This window comes from Polistes fuscatus, unplaced genomic scaffold (genome assembly GCF_010416935.1).
Source record: "Polistes fuscatus isolate 324 unplaced genomic scaffold, CU_Pfus_HIC Scaffold4, whole genome shotgun sequence".
In the NCBI taxonomy this organism is placed as follows: domain Eukaryota; kingdom Metazoa; phylum Arthropoda; class Insecta; order Hymenoptera; family Vespidae; genus Polistes; species Polistes fuscatus.
This window is the reverse complement of record NW_025113118.1, coordinates 2,326,382-2,343,092: the sequence shown is the minus strand read 5'-3', so window position 1 is coordinate 2,343,092 and position 16,711 is coordinate 2,326,382. Positions and strand designations below refer to the sequence as shown.

Below are 16,711 nucleotides of genomic sequence, written 5' to 3'. Positions count from 1 at the left end.
AATTTACTGATATTTTATTGTAAGAGAAAGAAGATTTTACGTATAAATAGAATATTTCTGACTTTTGCTTACTTTCAATAAGGGTTAAAAGTAAACTTAAAAGAAATCACAGTAAGAAAGTGAAGAACTTTATCTTTTTGGTAGACCACTTGTCCAATATCACTGTCGGATGTTAAGTAAGAGAGAATTTCTTCTACGAACGAAGCTACGTATTTTCAATAGCATTTGAGACTAGTCTTCGAAAATAGAACACTATCAAAGAAAGACGATTTTAAAGAAAACACACGATACCTTTGAACTTTTCATCACAAGGCTTCTTTTAAAAAGTATTTTGACAAGAGAAAAGTACAACGACGATTCACCTTTGACAGCCGATCTATACTTTGGGAAAAATGTAAAGTATAGTAGATAATACATACAATAATTTTGATATATATACACAAACACACACACACATACATACATACATACATACATACATATACGCATACGTACGATCTCTTTAAATACGTTAGCCTTCTAAGAAGTTATCGTAGAGTCAGAAACATACTTTCCCTCATTTTTAACATTTTTCAACATAAATCATAAATTTTCTCCCAACCATCAACGATTTATCATTGTCCAGAAGCGTACTATTAAAACTGTTCACGTAATACTAAACATACGAAAACGTGGACGTCCTATTTATATATATATATATATATTTAGGTGTATTTATATACACAAACACAGTTAACTCACGGCTGCTTGAAAAGTCACGATCGCCAACCGCGAACGTGTGCTTCGCGTTTCAAAGTTGAACAAACGAGAAAGGCATAGATGGGAATAAACTCACTGAAAACTCGAAGCATTCCGTTCATTTTCATTTTCCATTTGGAACGTGTAGGATATTTATAATTACGATTACGGCGAGTAAATGTATATGTGCGTAAATTAAATCAACATTAATTAATTAAGAAGATTAAAAAAAAAGACAAAGACGAGCTTCGATTTGCGAAGAAATTCAATTGATTAATAATTGAAGGGCGAATTTTAGTTATATAAAAAAAAAAGATAAGTTGTTTGGTACTAACTTCCATTTTTTTCATCCTTTTCTGTCTGTCTGTCTCTCTCTCTCTCTCTTTCTCTCTCTTTCTTTCTTTCTTTCAAATTTTCCAGCGGATATTATCGAAATAAAAAAGTTCTGGATGGAGAGGTTTTTCTCAAAAAGTGACTGCATTAGCAAACCATCCCAAACGTACCGCGATGACAACCAATTCAAAGGATACTGTATGCCATTGCAAAAAATTAATTCTCCGTGCTCACCAATCATAACCTTAGCGACTAAAACGAAATGTGTCACGTTGCGACTTGTTATTACACTTATTCTATTAATTTTAATAATGGCTTGCATCTATGGGATATCAGGACAAAACCTACCGCATTTCTCGTATCGACAAAGGATTGAAGAAACCCCACGTTTGGGTGGAACTTCGATTCCAAACTCGAACCCAAGCTGGAATCCAAGCTCGAAACCACATTCTAACGAAACCGATGAGACACAAGAAACTCGTACTAATCTAGGTAAGCTCTTTTAGAAAAGCTCAACTTTACTTTAATGAAGATTGATTTCTCAATGTAAAAGGGAAAAAAAATTCTTTTTTTCGTTTCTTTTCTATATTTCTTATCGATATACATATTTCTAAAGAGGAAACTGAAGATACAGATATGGATAAATGAAATTTACGACTCATTGTAAAAGAGTAAAGAACAAAAATAAAGTAGAAAATTTACACAGGATATATTATCTGTACAATCGGTGAGTATTATACTAACATTTTTAATTACATTTTAATGAAATCTTTCACATCGATAAAACGTATAAGATCAGGTTGTTTTATCTATTAGTCTTCCTTCCATCTACACTTTTTACATTATCTTTGTAAAAATATTGAAAGAGATAGACCAGGATATTAAGATAACGTACATATACCTAGGTATTACATTACGTATACAGGTATATATACGCACGAACGACAATATCGATACATTGATATTGGGATTGGAAAATTCTATCTCTAAACGTCCAAAGAGAACACTGTGAAAGAAAATTTTTTCGATAACCTCAAACAGAAGTTTACTTTTATTTAGAACATATGCACGTCAAAATTTACTAAAATGCAAGTTATTATATAGTACTATATGTAAATTGGAAAAAAAAAAATATCAATCCATATAACGAACGTATAAATAATTAATTTAAAATATTACATTGTATCTTATACAAATTTGAAAAGAACAAACACATTAATATACCAAGTATCCTATTTATCTTTTGCATCCTCTTATACTAGTTTCTTCTGTATTCTATATTTCCGTGCAAGATGCATGTGACGTAAACATTTTTTCGCAAAACACCAAATGCATGTAACGTTATTTTTGAACAAAATATGAGAATAGTTATTTACATGAAATATTTTACTATATTTAAATTTGTTCATTGTAAAATTACTTTTGTAAATACACTTTAAATGAAAGTATAAAAACACAAGAAATTGAGGAGTGCACAAAATAAATTAAACATCCCATATACGAGAGTGAGTTGAAAAATAAAAAGACTTTTATTTTTCGAAATAAAAGCTAATTTAACCGAAAAAAATTGTTTCTCTGTTAGGTTAAAAAATTTTCAACATATATATACTGTATTCACACTATCGGTCAAAATTATTTGACCACCTTACAAAATGATAAAAAGTTGGCTTAAAAACTTTTTTGAACTTTGTTCAAAAAACTATTAATTAATTAATTAGATTTATTTTAATTACGTTGAATTGTTACGTAAAAACGTAACGGAAAGAATAAATCGAGCGGCATATTTTTCAAGACCGTTTGGGCCTTGAGACATCGTACCTAAAGATGCAGAGAGAATATCACAGCACATTCCTAGAAATCATAGAACTAACAAACAAACAGATTAAACAACCCGAGTATAACTTTCTATCGTCATATAGTTCTCACTACCTATCTACGAAAAACATCAACTTTCTGCATCAATGGACTATTTCCTGTTATTGGACAGTCAGCTTAGAAAAGAGATGACAATCATCTTCTTGCTATAAAAATCCTCGAAGTTACACACATTAATCAAATCAAGAAGAATATTCATATCAGTAGAAGAACAGTAAAGAGAGCACATCAGCTCATAGCAATCATAACATCAAAAACAGCAAGCAGCGCATAATCAGAGCATCAAATCAACAATCATCAGATCTGCAGAACAGATCACAGCAGCAACCGACATCATAGCAACAACAACGGCATATAGCTATAAATAAAGAACAAAAGAACCGATAAAGCAACGGTCGTTCAACATGTATCTTCCATCAAAACATTTTATGTATTAAAATGTATTATATTATGATTTATATTTTATTTTATTTTTTTTTTTTTTAATGACGAAAAGATTTAAAACACTCAATCCATTGTTGAACAATTTCCTTATTAGTAAAATCTTTTTGAAGTAATAAAGTAAAATAGTCTAATGAAGTTGATGATAACTGTTCAATCAATCGTTCACGCGTTATCGAAAAATATTCACTTCTAACAGCGTCGACGTAGATCATCAATATTTCTTGAAGGAAACGTTGATCTTGAGATGGTGTTGGTGTATTCATGATGAAAATGATAACAAGTTCGATAGCAGGCGAGCAATATCTCATTGTTTGCCAGTCGATCATTTTCGCATCAATTGGTCGACCGTTCTTCTCGCGTTTGAACAACACCTTGCTTTTCGAAAAATCACCATGACATATGCATGAGATATCATCAATATTCGTATTAGTTTCTCTCGAAGACTCCATAGAAACCTGATTACTTTCCCATAATTTTTTCATTTCTTTTACCAACAACGAATTTTCTAAGGATTCGTCGACTTCATGGGCCCTGTAAAAATTAAATGAATATTACATTATTTTTTTTATCAGAAGATTGTGAAGATTTAAGAGAGAAAATAAAATTAATGTGAGCATTAAATGAAAATATTTAACAAGATTTCTAATCGTCATTAGTTAAAACAATAAAAAAATAATTTGTAAGTTATAAAAAGTGATATAATTAAATGAAAAATGTCTAATCACTCGTTATGTGACTTACTTTTCAGAAACATCGTTGGTAACGATAGTATTTGAAAGTTTCATGTAAAATTCGCGAAAATGTTCAAACTTTTCTGCTTTCAATCTCAAGCCAGTCCCATGAAACCTTCCAAGAGTTTTCACAGATAACATCAATTCTTCATCGTCTAACCCCCGTTGTTGCTGAATCGTTTGATATCCATTCGCAGTTAAATCCTCGAGAACAATGACCGGCATTCCGTATCGTCCCATATCCGCAACATAACACTTTGGAAACTGATCTGTATTATATACCGAAGTCATTTTACTGTAAAACATTTCTTCGTTTTGAAAACGTGCAAATGAATTTTCCGATTGAACGGATGTTGGAAGAAGCTTTATGATTAAAGGAAAAGCTTTAACTTCACCGGAAAATCTCACAAAAGCTTTGACTCGATATAATTCCCATGGTTTTGTCGAATCTCGATGTGTTTCGAGTAATTCAACAATTGCTGAGTCAAATTCAACGAATTCACGTGAACCTGATTCGCAGAAACATCGATTATAGACCATTTCTGGTAAGAGATCCGTTTTAATGAACTTTATATTCTCTTCTTGCGATTCTTTCATCATCGTCGTCATCATAGTAAAGTGTAAGTATGTATACTCTTTGATTATAAAGATATAGTTCATTCATTCGTATATACTTTGGTTTTAAAATGAAAAGACTGAAATAAAATACTGAGAGCAATTAAGGACAGTAACGATAGTGGCAGTGGCAGCGGTGGAAGTGATTGCGGCCTCCTTCTCGTTGGAACTCGTTTAAGTTTTCGTACGCTCGTAAATTATACTAACTTTTTCGATGGCGACTCGACTCGACATACCGTCGTCACAACACGCATACACGTACAAACACTCATATATAGATATATATGCACATGTATACACACAATTTAAAACGTGCTTCCCGTGTTTCCGCAAAAATCGAACGATGATAACGATTATCTTTCTGGAATATCTGCCGAGTTTAATTTGGTCACACTAACACTAGTTAGTATATGCACGTGTTAAATGTATAAGTACATATATATAGAACTTTTTAGTAAAGTATTCACGGAGCAGCAAACAGCATATAAATTGCTCGTCGAACTTGTTCTTTGATTCTCCTTCGTAGATTTGAAAATTCGCGAAATAAATCGCTATGAAATGACTATTTTGAGCCAGTTGAAACTTTAAATTTTTATTAGCACGTAATCTAAAAATATATTCCCAGTTTACTTAATAATAGTATTACTTTCTATGATAGGTATTGAACGACATTTAATGATTACATTTTCTATTAAGTACTTGAATATTTATCGATACACTATTATATTTCGTTAATCGTACGTCAGTAGTATATCGATACAAAAGATTATATCGGACGATCGATTTAATTATTATTTTCTAAAAAAATATGTCATTTTCTCGACGAATATTTCAGTAATACAGTGTAACGTTGTAATTATTGTATCTCAATACATTATTTAATCGATTCTAGCGATAAAAATTTAATCGTCACTCAAAATCAATCATTTAAACATCTACAATCTTATTTATAATTTTTGTATATTTTTTGGTCTTCTCAGTATTCACTTATTTTTTTCGATCATTTATATTTTTACTATCGTAACATACAATTAATATTGTTTACTGTACGTAATCACTAATTATTAATAAAATAAAATTGACGAACGAACAAAAGCGCGAATAAAACTCACGATTTCTTCTCAAACACGAGTATATGTACATAAATAATTACTATAATATTTATTTTAATACAGTTGTATCTTCGTCTAATGTATTATATTAGTACGACGAAACGAGAACTGATGTGAGACTGAATATGAACTTCGTACAGTGTGTTTTCCCCCACTAATCGTCCAGTTTCGAAATAACAAGCCGTTCACATCTCACAATCAATGTCGTCACAAACAAGTTTACGGCTCGTCGCTTCGTTTACAACCATACAGTTATCAGTTGAACGTTCTGCCAGATAACAAATGGCCTTGTGTTTCATGATTGATAAATTGATATATTCTACTTTTTCAATATTAATGATGCAATATTAATAATTATACGAAAATAATTCATATACATAATATATGATAATATTATAATATATAAGTATTAGTAGAGTACAGTATAGTATTAGATATACCTTAAATGATTGTCAATTAATCAATGGCAACGTTTATTATAACCTAGAAGCACGGAACCATCCTCTACGAAATTTGCCGTTAGACTGATACTTTGATAACTGTATATGAAAATCGATCAAATTTCTTTTGTTGATTTTTCGTTATATAACTTTTCTAAGAAGACAACGGGAATAATATTTATATTTAATAGAATTTAAGATTATAATTATTTTATTTTAACGTTGTTTTAAAGTTTATATAATTATTTAAATGAAAATATACTTATTTAAACATTTTAACTCAGTGAGGACTTTTAGCTTGAAGTTTTCATTTAAAAACATATCCAATTAAAAGTATTTTATGTTCAATGTATGTTAATAGGTATATATAGTGTTTAAAATCGATCGCTCGGTTTTTCCTCCAGTTATCTTAATATATCAAAATAGTATTAATTCGCATTCCAGTGATCATGATTTTAATATTTTATAAGTTTTAATATTTATATAGAAAAATCTTCATTATGTATATTATATTGCTTCTTTCTAAAATTTTCATTATATTTTCCTGGAATAAATCCTAAAATTCATATAATCGCAAATTTACAATTAGATTTATATATATATTAACTAATGAACCACAACAAAAGTAAGAACTCCGACTATAAAAAAAGAGAGAAAGAAGGAAAAACAAAATGTTAAAGTTCTTTGGCTTTTCTAATTTAACATTTCGATAAAACATTTCTAAATAGAAATATAGTATTTACATATAGAAATAAAAACAATATTTGAACAAATACAAATACATAGGTTTGCATCGTTCAAATATTAAATTTGGGAAAAAAAAGATCTATTCAACTTTTATTTCCCTTTTTCGTTATTCTAAAAAAAGAAATAGTATATTTGCTCTTGCCTATCATAACGTCATAGCTAACAATAAAAGTTAAATTTTAGTTATAGAAATGTTACAAATACTTTCAGTCAATAATCGCTGTTAAATTTATTACAATTTTATTTGTAGAATATCTATTTTGTTTAATTGAATTAATTTAGACTGTTTTATCAATTTCAAATCATTTTCCAGTAGTTTTTAATTTAAAATATGGTACATCGGGAATTAGTTTCTTTCATTTATTATGAATATTTATATAAATTAATTGGCCCATGCTTCCAGTCGGTTTACCTATACAACTTTAAAAAATTTCATCTGAATTGGACAGAAACAGGAGAAACTAAAAGAAAATTACAAATCAAAATTATGGCTTTTATTTTAATACTAATTGTAACAAATCTATTATTATATATGTTACCGGCAAATAATGAAATGCCTGGCGTTTTTAGGCAATGTGGGAAATAGAAGAATTGTTTCGAACTTTTCCTAGGCATTGTACATAATACTTAGATATTCTACAGAATACCAAATGCTATTTAGTCAATGTTGAGAAGAATACATTATTGGACAGCAGGCACACAACACACAAAAGCGATCATGGAGCACAGTAAAAAATTAATTTTTTTTTTAACAAATTTATAACATCTTCACGGGTTTTTGAGATGTGCGCGGCCCTTACTATACGTACTTCTATAAATTGAAACGGTGTGTTATTATCTAGGGCCCACTGTTACTTATCGCAGTAGAAAATTATTACGAAAATCTGTATCTATTTAGATACAGATTTTGTATAAGATGTATAAGAAGTTGTCTATTTTCAGGCGCGACGTATTTTTATACACATTAATAATTTTTTATACTTACATCAATTAATTAAGGAGATATTTTGATGATACTTAAAAATGTATTGTCAGTGATTCGTTAAAATCGAATTATTCAATAAAATTTGGAGAATTGATATAACGATACTACCATCGATCACTTTATTGTCGATACTCGCTAACTTCAGATCTATAATAAAAATACAAATTTACCTAAACCAAAATCATGTTTCAAAATTATAAATAAACTTAATAAATTCATGTGAAATGTTCTTATCATTATCCGTTAAGCATCCGTGTAACATCGATCGTAATAATATTAATTCTTCTTAACAAAAAAATATTAAAAACAAATATTAACTTATTATTAATAAAATAATAAAAATATTAAACGATAGGAGTTTGATGTCACAAATGAATCCTTGCCAATCAACAGTACCTTTACAAACTAATCCAAATAATTTTCAAACGTATCAGCAAACGAGTAACCAACAAAGCACGCAATGCTCCGCCTGCCCTGGGAATTCTCAAGGTAATTCGATCAGAGAAGCCTCGTAACTTGTTCGCGTTCGTTCGCGATCGATTATTTAAATAGAATTTATTCACTTCAGGACAATATACGCAGGGTCCGTTCAGTCAATTTTACCAACAAGAAGGTTATTTGTCGGGAAAATATCCTTGTACAACGCAACTGCCAACAAGCACTAATAATCCTTGCCAAGGGATTCCTTGTCAAAATCCAACGTGTAGCGTAAATTCACCAATGCAGACGCAAGCTGCTAATTGCGGACCTTTACCTCAAAATATAATCGATCAGATTCGTTCGTGTATTGCTAACACAACACCGATCTTTATTATTCCTGGTGGTTGTCAGCAACCAGTGGTAGCTACTCAACAAGCAGCTTCAACTCCGGGTATATTAAATCCTTTGACAAGTGCGAGTAATCAATCTTCGAGCGTTCCACATTATATTTCTTCATCACCACCACCGATCTGTCCACCTTCTTTCTATCCTTATCCAATTCCTTTTCCTATATTTGATCCATTCGGAGTGAACAAAAGAGAACAGCAAAAGAATTGCGGTTGTTCTACAAGAAGTAATGCAGAATTGATGGGATTAAGACAATGTCCACCTTTATCTTATTGTACTAATTCTTATCAAGAGGAGGAACATCGTTGTTCGGAAACCACAGATGACACCATCTGTTCCAAAAGAAATTGTCCCTCGGCAATAAGTCTTCAAGCTTTAGCATCTCAATTGTTGTCCATACAAGGTATCGTTTCTTGCACAGCTACCCGATTACTTCTCAGAAAGATACCAGGCTCGAATATAACAACGTCGATGGAAGATACAATGGAGAGAGCTCAAAGATCTATCAACGTTCTCAACAAAGATCAATTGTTAGTTGAGTCGAGAAACTCTCAGCAAGTGAACGCTCTGATAAATCTTCACATGACTGCAAATCCACCGGCCAATATAATCCCGATTCTAACGTTGGTGCAACTTAAAGTGAACGTTTTGAAGGCTCTAGTCGAAAATTTGATCAATAGAAAATTGATGGAAAATCAGGGTTTGGAGGTAGGATATACAATTTTCTAGTTAGGAGAGTATTAAAGATCGTTAGAATTAAATTTCGTTAACAATTGTTAGCAAATTAATCGTGAATTTAGGTAGAAGCTACCGATTCGATAGATCCAACAATTCTCGCATTGAAGACCGATGCCGAACTTCGTGAATTTTTGGCTACTTTAAAACAAAAGGAATGCGACGAAAGAGTGAACCTCAATTTTGCGCCTTATCGTTCTCAACGAGTCATCGCTGAGAACAGGTTGAATAACGTTCAGAAAAAGATTCAGCAGGTTGAGCTCGAATTCGAGAGAAGGAGATGCAACATTGTACCATCGATACCAATCTCTTCTCAGATCGTACGGGAATTCGCCGAAACACCTTGTAATTTTTCAAACTTAAGTTATCCAGGTCTGATGAGTCCTACGATACCAGAAAGAATGGAAGAATCGCGAAAATCTCCAGATCCTTTTGCGATTACGCTCAGATGTCCGAGAAAACTTCGACTTAAACCTCACGTTGGTAGTCCCGAAGTAACTTACGATTATTCGAACAAAAAACCGACACAAAGAGAATCCACGAGCATTGAAAAAAGTTCTCAGAGCGAACCAACAAAGGATAAAAAACATGCTGATTGTCCGAGTCGTGAGATTTGTACCTGTTACGAAGGAAGCTCCTCGGAAGAGAGTTTGGAGGAAGACAAAAAAAAACTTCAACTAAAAATCGACGAGAGAGGAAACGTGACCGTGACGAGCAACGCTAAACTGGAGGATGTGTCCTTCATGAAGTTAGCATCAAACGTTTCTCTTCAAACGAGAAAGCCCAATGACGTTTTCGAAAAGAGAAATCGTAAGGTGAAACCCACTCCAAGCGAGATAGATTCGAAGGATTTCCGTAAACCGTCCTTGCTCGTTGTTCCGAAGGTCGAAGAAATCTCCGAGGTAACTCAAATCGGTGAGCCTTCTGCTAACATCGACATCGATCTTGTGGCAGACGTGAAAGCGTACGACACGGTTAGTGAAAACGAAAGGGAAAGTTTCGCGAGAGCTCGCTTGACTTTAGAAGAGTTCAAGGTCGATGCTGATGCCCTCAAGGACAAAAAGGTGGAAACGAAAATCTCTATATCCGATGTGAATATTATTAATGGTGAGAAAGTGAAAAATAAGACTGCGAATTCTAAAATACATTTTAAAGAGTTGACCACTTTAAATGATAAAGAGGTCCAAATTCCAAAAAGTAAATTCGATAAGATAATAACGAGTATCAAAGAAGAGCCTATAGAACCTGATAAGGTAAAAACCAATGCATATATTGAGGAATCTGAAATGGAAATTGCAACGAATAATTTTGAAGAAAAATTGTCCTCAATCAAAGAAAATAAAAACGAAGTTTTGAAATCTAAGGCGCCTGAGAGCAAAATCACGAAAAACTTGGAATACGACGATATCACTAAATCAGAAACTACAGACGAAACAGAGAAAATGATCGAAGCTGAAAAACCGAAGGAAACGTTTATAAGCACGGCAAGTATTAAAATTGAACCTCCAGAAGTTGACGAACTGGAAACAAATGAATATACTGAAGAAACTACGGAGAGCAGTACGAAAATCGTGGACGAATTTTTAGAAAAACCAAAGAAAACATTCCTGACGACTTTCAAAATCGATAATTCGATAAAACTGGAAGATGAAGATGAAGCCAAGGGAATGCTTGAAGTTGAGAGACCTAAGAAAACGTTCGTAACAACGGCAAGTATTAAAATTGAACCTCCAAAAGTTGACGAACCAGAAACGAATGAATATACTGAAGAAACTACGGAGAGCAGTACGAAAATAGCGGGCGAAATTTTAGAAAAACCAAAAAAAACATTCCTGACGACTTTCAAAATCGATAATTCGATAAAACCTGAAGATGAGACGTTCATTAGTACAGCAAGTATCAAAATTGAACCTCCAAAAAATGATGAACAGGAAAAAGATGAATACATTAAAAAAACTACAAGCAAAAATTCAGAACTCACCCATGAATTTTGGGAAAAACCGAAGAAAACATTTTTAACGACTTTGAAAATCGGTAATTCGAAAAAATCCGAAGATAAGAAACATAGTAAAACGTTGATTAGTACAGCAAGTATCAAAATTGAACCTCTAAAAGGTGATGAACAGGAAGCAGATGAATATACTGAAGAAATTATGGGAAAAAGTTCGAAAATCGCGAACAAACTTTCGGAAAAACCAAAAAAGACTTTCGTGACTACTTCGAAAGTCGGTAATGCGACAAAACCCGAAGTTGAGAGACCTAAGAAAACCTTCATTAGCACAGCAAGTATCAAAATTGAACCTCCAAAAGTTGACGAGCAGGAAACAGATGAATATACCGAAGAAACTACGGCGAGCAGTTCGAAAATCGCTGACAACCTCTTCATAAAACCAGAGAATAAATTTCTGACTACTTTAAGAATCGGTAATTCGATAAAACCCAAAGTTGAAGATAAAAAGACGGAGACGATCGAAAGCAAAGATTCAGAGAAAACTTTTGTATCAAAGGCGTTCATCAAAATCAAACCTGAAAATCACGAAGATAGACAACTTGAATCAAAAATATTTAAAGAAAATTGGAAAGAAACGAAAATGAATTTAATCAAGAAGAAAGGAAAGGAAAATGAAGAAAAGAAAGACTCAACGGTGGATTCAGCAAAATCATTGGATGGTTTATATAAATCGAATTTTGTTTTGGAAGGAACCAATGAAAAAAGTAAAGAGAATAACGTAAATACGAATACAGTTGCGTCAATATCTATAGGAAAGGAAAAAGATGAAGAGAAAGAGAAGAAAATGTCGACATTTTTAACAGAGAAAGGAAGAAAGGAGAAAATCATGTCAATGTTGACAGAGATTAAATACGACGAACCTGAAGCAATCGCCGAGCGATTTCAAAGCGCGTTGACTCGAAATTTTCAGTTGGATAACGATGTCATCGATCGATGTTGCGAGGCGAAATACGAGAGGACTGAAACTGGGAACTACTATACGATGGCTTTGGCTTGCCCAGAAAATCGCTTTCCATGGAGAATCGGTAAGTCCTTGCTAATCGCGTGCAAATAAATCACGGATAATTAACGGATTTTCAATGATTCGAGCGCGCATGGGCGTGGACCTATAAAAAGAAATGAAAAAGAAAGATTATAGATAGGGAAAAGAAACTGCGCGGAAAATTAAATGGATCGAACAGAAGGAAATAAAAATTTCGTTAGTTCGTTAATTACCCTAAAAAGAAAAGTCAAATATAAAAATAAATAGGTTTATGATAACGAAACGTATTCAGTTTATAATTAACTCACTGTATCGGTATAGAATGAAAACAAGAAAGAAAGAATGAATAAAACATTTAAAAATATCAATGTTATTTTCCACAGATTTCGAGAAGCACGCGAATGCCACAAAACAGTTTAATAATCAAAGACGTGATGCAAGATTTGAAAATACGTTTCCTCCGGAAAAAACATGGACTAAATTAAATATGTACGATCCTAATGTGAACAGATTTCCGTTCGTAAATAGCGATCGCAAAACTTCCAAGTGTCACTTTGAAGACAAAAGAAGTTTATTATCGGAAATGATCTCTTTAATGAGTAATCAAATAGTATCTTTCAGTAATGCGATCAATAAAATTGCGGTGTTCGGAAATATATTATCGAGTTACGATGAATCCGAGACTTCGCAAATAAATTTAACGTCGAAAAAAAATACGAAAAGTAAGTTGACAAATTTTGAAAGGATTTGGACTAATCCTTGCAAAGAATATCTCGCTATTCTGGAAGATGTTAAAAAACTCGATGAGGATGAAATCAAAAATCGTCATTATTCTGTAACTTCCATTTGGAAAGAATCGATGAAGAAATTAGATAAAAAGGAACAACGTGTTATCAGAAAGGATTCCTTAGATATATTAAGAAAAGATAATAATAACAAGGTACGAAATAGATTGAAGCACTTGATCATCAAAAACAAGGATAATCGAAAAAGTTATCTGATACTTGAAAATTCGTTTCGCGGATTAGAATTGCAACCTTATCAAAAACCAAACCTGGGTCGACCGTACAAAATACGAAGAAATTTGCTAATCCGTAGTCGTCTCAAAGACAATCACACGTTCAAACAAAACCTTCTTCCACCTTTCACGATCGTTAAACGGAAACGCGAGAGGAACTATAAATCTTTTCGTGAAATACCTAGACAAGAAAAAAATAAGAGAACGCTTGATCGAGTACAGAACGTCAAGAATTACGAAAACTTCTGTTCCTTGCCTTTGATAAAAGGAAAGAATTCGAAAATTAGTTTTACGATCAAGAAATCGTCCACATCAAAGGCAATACCCAACGAATCTGATACAAAGACTACGATAACTTTCCTTTCCACCGATTCCTGTGTATCCACCGAAGAAAGTTTTACTCTAGAAACGACATGATTACTGAAAACAATTTAAAGAACAACTAAAATACTAAAGTTTTTCAGACTAAAATTTATTCGAATTATTTTTATTGGGAAAGAAAGGGGAATAAATTACATTTCTGTCAAAATAAGACGATACAGTATAACTTCTTTTTCTTTATTTAATAACTTTTACTATTTCGTCAAATAATTGTTGTTTTACCGCTATAGCCGTTTAAAGATGAATTTGAGAAATTTGACGTAGTTAAAAAGATACTACAACAAAAAAAATCCAACAGCCGAATATTCCTATAGTAGATTTGTTTTTTGTATACTATAGCGAGAAGAAAAAAATTGAAAAGGGGAATGAAAAAGTATATACGTATGTATTACAACGTATGCACACGTATAGAATTTTTCAATTGCTCACGCACACGCATACGCACACACGCAGACACTCGATGCGACAAACACTAATTTCAAATAGAATTTTCGGTATGACCGTAGAATCCGTATAATTTGTTGCATTCAATAAACATCAGAGTATAATTTCGCATTAATACCTATATAGATAGATATATGTATTTATATATATATTATATAATATATATATTAAATTTCTTACAACCTAAGAAATGAATTGGTAATAAAAGAATTAACAGATTGGAAACACGTTCTTGTAATAAATGAAATTTTAATACCGTAACAAATGAAAGTGACGTGTTATAAGTTGAAATTGAAAAATTGAAAAAGTAATCTATCAAGAGAAAAAAGAAAATGAAAATAAGAAAAAAAAATATAAAAAAGTATCATACCATTTTCTTCCGAACACACAGGCTTATTGTATGATAACAAAAAGATGTTTTATGCGTTAGCTTTATAAAGTTAAGGACGAAGCATAGATAGGAATAATAATTTCCATATCATGTCAGAATGCATTATCGTTTAGACGAACGTTTGGGTAGCGCTTGTACGTGCAAATTGCCTAGGCAATTTGTAATTGAAGATAGAAGCTGGATATAGCCGTGTATTTCGAATTATTGCTATGGGTACCGATCGTACCTTTGTTGCCAGACATTCATACATACATATGTAATATTTTTATATGAATGAACATCTTGACACAACAAATGTACCTACTACAATATCAAAGTTACAAACGGACCGTGTGCTTAGCATAAATATACTAAATACTTATACAACTAACGATTAACTTTTGTTTCTTTTATTCACTTTGTTTATTCAAAATACGAAGAGTTATCAAACCGGAGCGAAATAATTTATTAATCGAGGAAATTGCATAGTTTTGAGAAAACCATAATTTTTCATTTTTATTTAAAAGTAATTCGATACTTTTGAATATCTAATTTTCTAGCTTCTTTTTTTTTAATATAAAATCATTCTTTTAAATTAGTCCGCAGGATTGCATCAGACAGATGATCTGGAATGAAAAAACAGTAGTAGCTTTGTAATGATTACTTTTGCTAAGAATATGTCAAGGTACCTACCCATTTTCGTTAAACGTGAAATTTTACGCGCTAAGAATTTTCAAATATGAAGAATTTTGAAATCATTTATCCATGCTATTCATTAATCGGAAGAACACATAGATCATTACTCTAAAAGGATAAGATCCGTTGACGTAATACTCACACTTCCTTGTTTCTTATATATTAATTTCCCGAAGATCTTCTGTTTTTTTTTTAGTTTTTTCTTTCTTTTTTGTTTAATAATTAACGTATGGTGCATTTTTATATTTATTTTCTCATAGTGTGGATGTATTTCTTTTAAAAAAAATTATAGACATTCCTCATTAAATATCTCATCCAATATCAACGGTTCTCGAAATATTACTTTTCTTTTATGGACGAATATGTACAAAAATATTTACAGATACATTTACATCACTAACATATACATATACATATATATATTATATATTTTTTTACAAATATACACACACACACATATACATATATGTATATATATATGAGAGATGATTATTTTGTGAACAAACTTAAATATTTATACGTTACAGTCGCAATAATTTAATTAAAAATTAATACTTTCTACGAGACAAATCTTTGATTAAAAAATCTAAGCCGCTAGCAAATACTTGCAACCCTACAATCGCTGAAATAGATCGTTCGAAACTTTAACAACAGGATATATTTTGAACTGTTCTACAGGAGTGAAAAAGTGTAAGGTTACGTAACTTCATGCCCAGAAAGGCAAATTTTACTGACAGATACGTTAGAGCCAGTACGAATAATCTTAAAATCAGTTCACTTCAACGCGGAACTGCACAGTACGTCGAAATTACATTTTCTGCCGTGGAAAAGTCTCTAAAGTATATTCCCAAACGGATACAAGTCGTGAACGTATCAGGCGACGTCGTATCGTTCACATATTACGTCATAACAGACTGTAAAAAGGTACGTCCATTGAGGATCATTAAGTGTGATAGGCAATTATTTCGGATTAAGTATCTTAAAACCCGACATCGGCTCGAGTCAACACGGATTTTGAATGTACAAGTCGAGTATCTTCATTCAGAATATCAACTTGAACAAAGGCACGACGTAGGTAATGCTTGTGCAAAATATTGTCATATAAAAATTAAAACTTCCCCATATTCTCGACAACTAAATTAGCAATAAATATAAACGACGACGCAAATAGTATTGTATAAAATGTACAATAAGAATTGCATTTGCTTGTTCTTCTTTTCTTTTCA

The 16,711-nt window shown here is 31.9% G+C and overlaps 1 protein-coding gene across 1 annotated transcript; it reads right to left on the bottom strand.

Moving 5' to 3' along the window:
• Positions 1-3,406: 3,406 nt before the first annotated feature.
• Positions 3,407-5,751, bottom strand: LOC122521161. The gene is made up of 2 exons (XM_043641652.1): positions 4,132-5,751; positions 3,407-3,921 (listed from the first exon to the last, which is right to left on the bottom strand). The coding sequence occupies exons 1-2, from the start codon at positions 4,779-4,781 to the stop codon at positions 3,429-3,431; spliced, it is 1,143 nt and encodes a 380-aa protein (XP_043497587.1). The 5' UTR covers positions 4,782-5,751; the 3' UTR covers positions 3,407-3,428.
• Between the last annotated feature and the right edge of the window lie 10,960 nt (positions 5,752-16,711).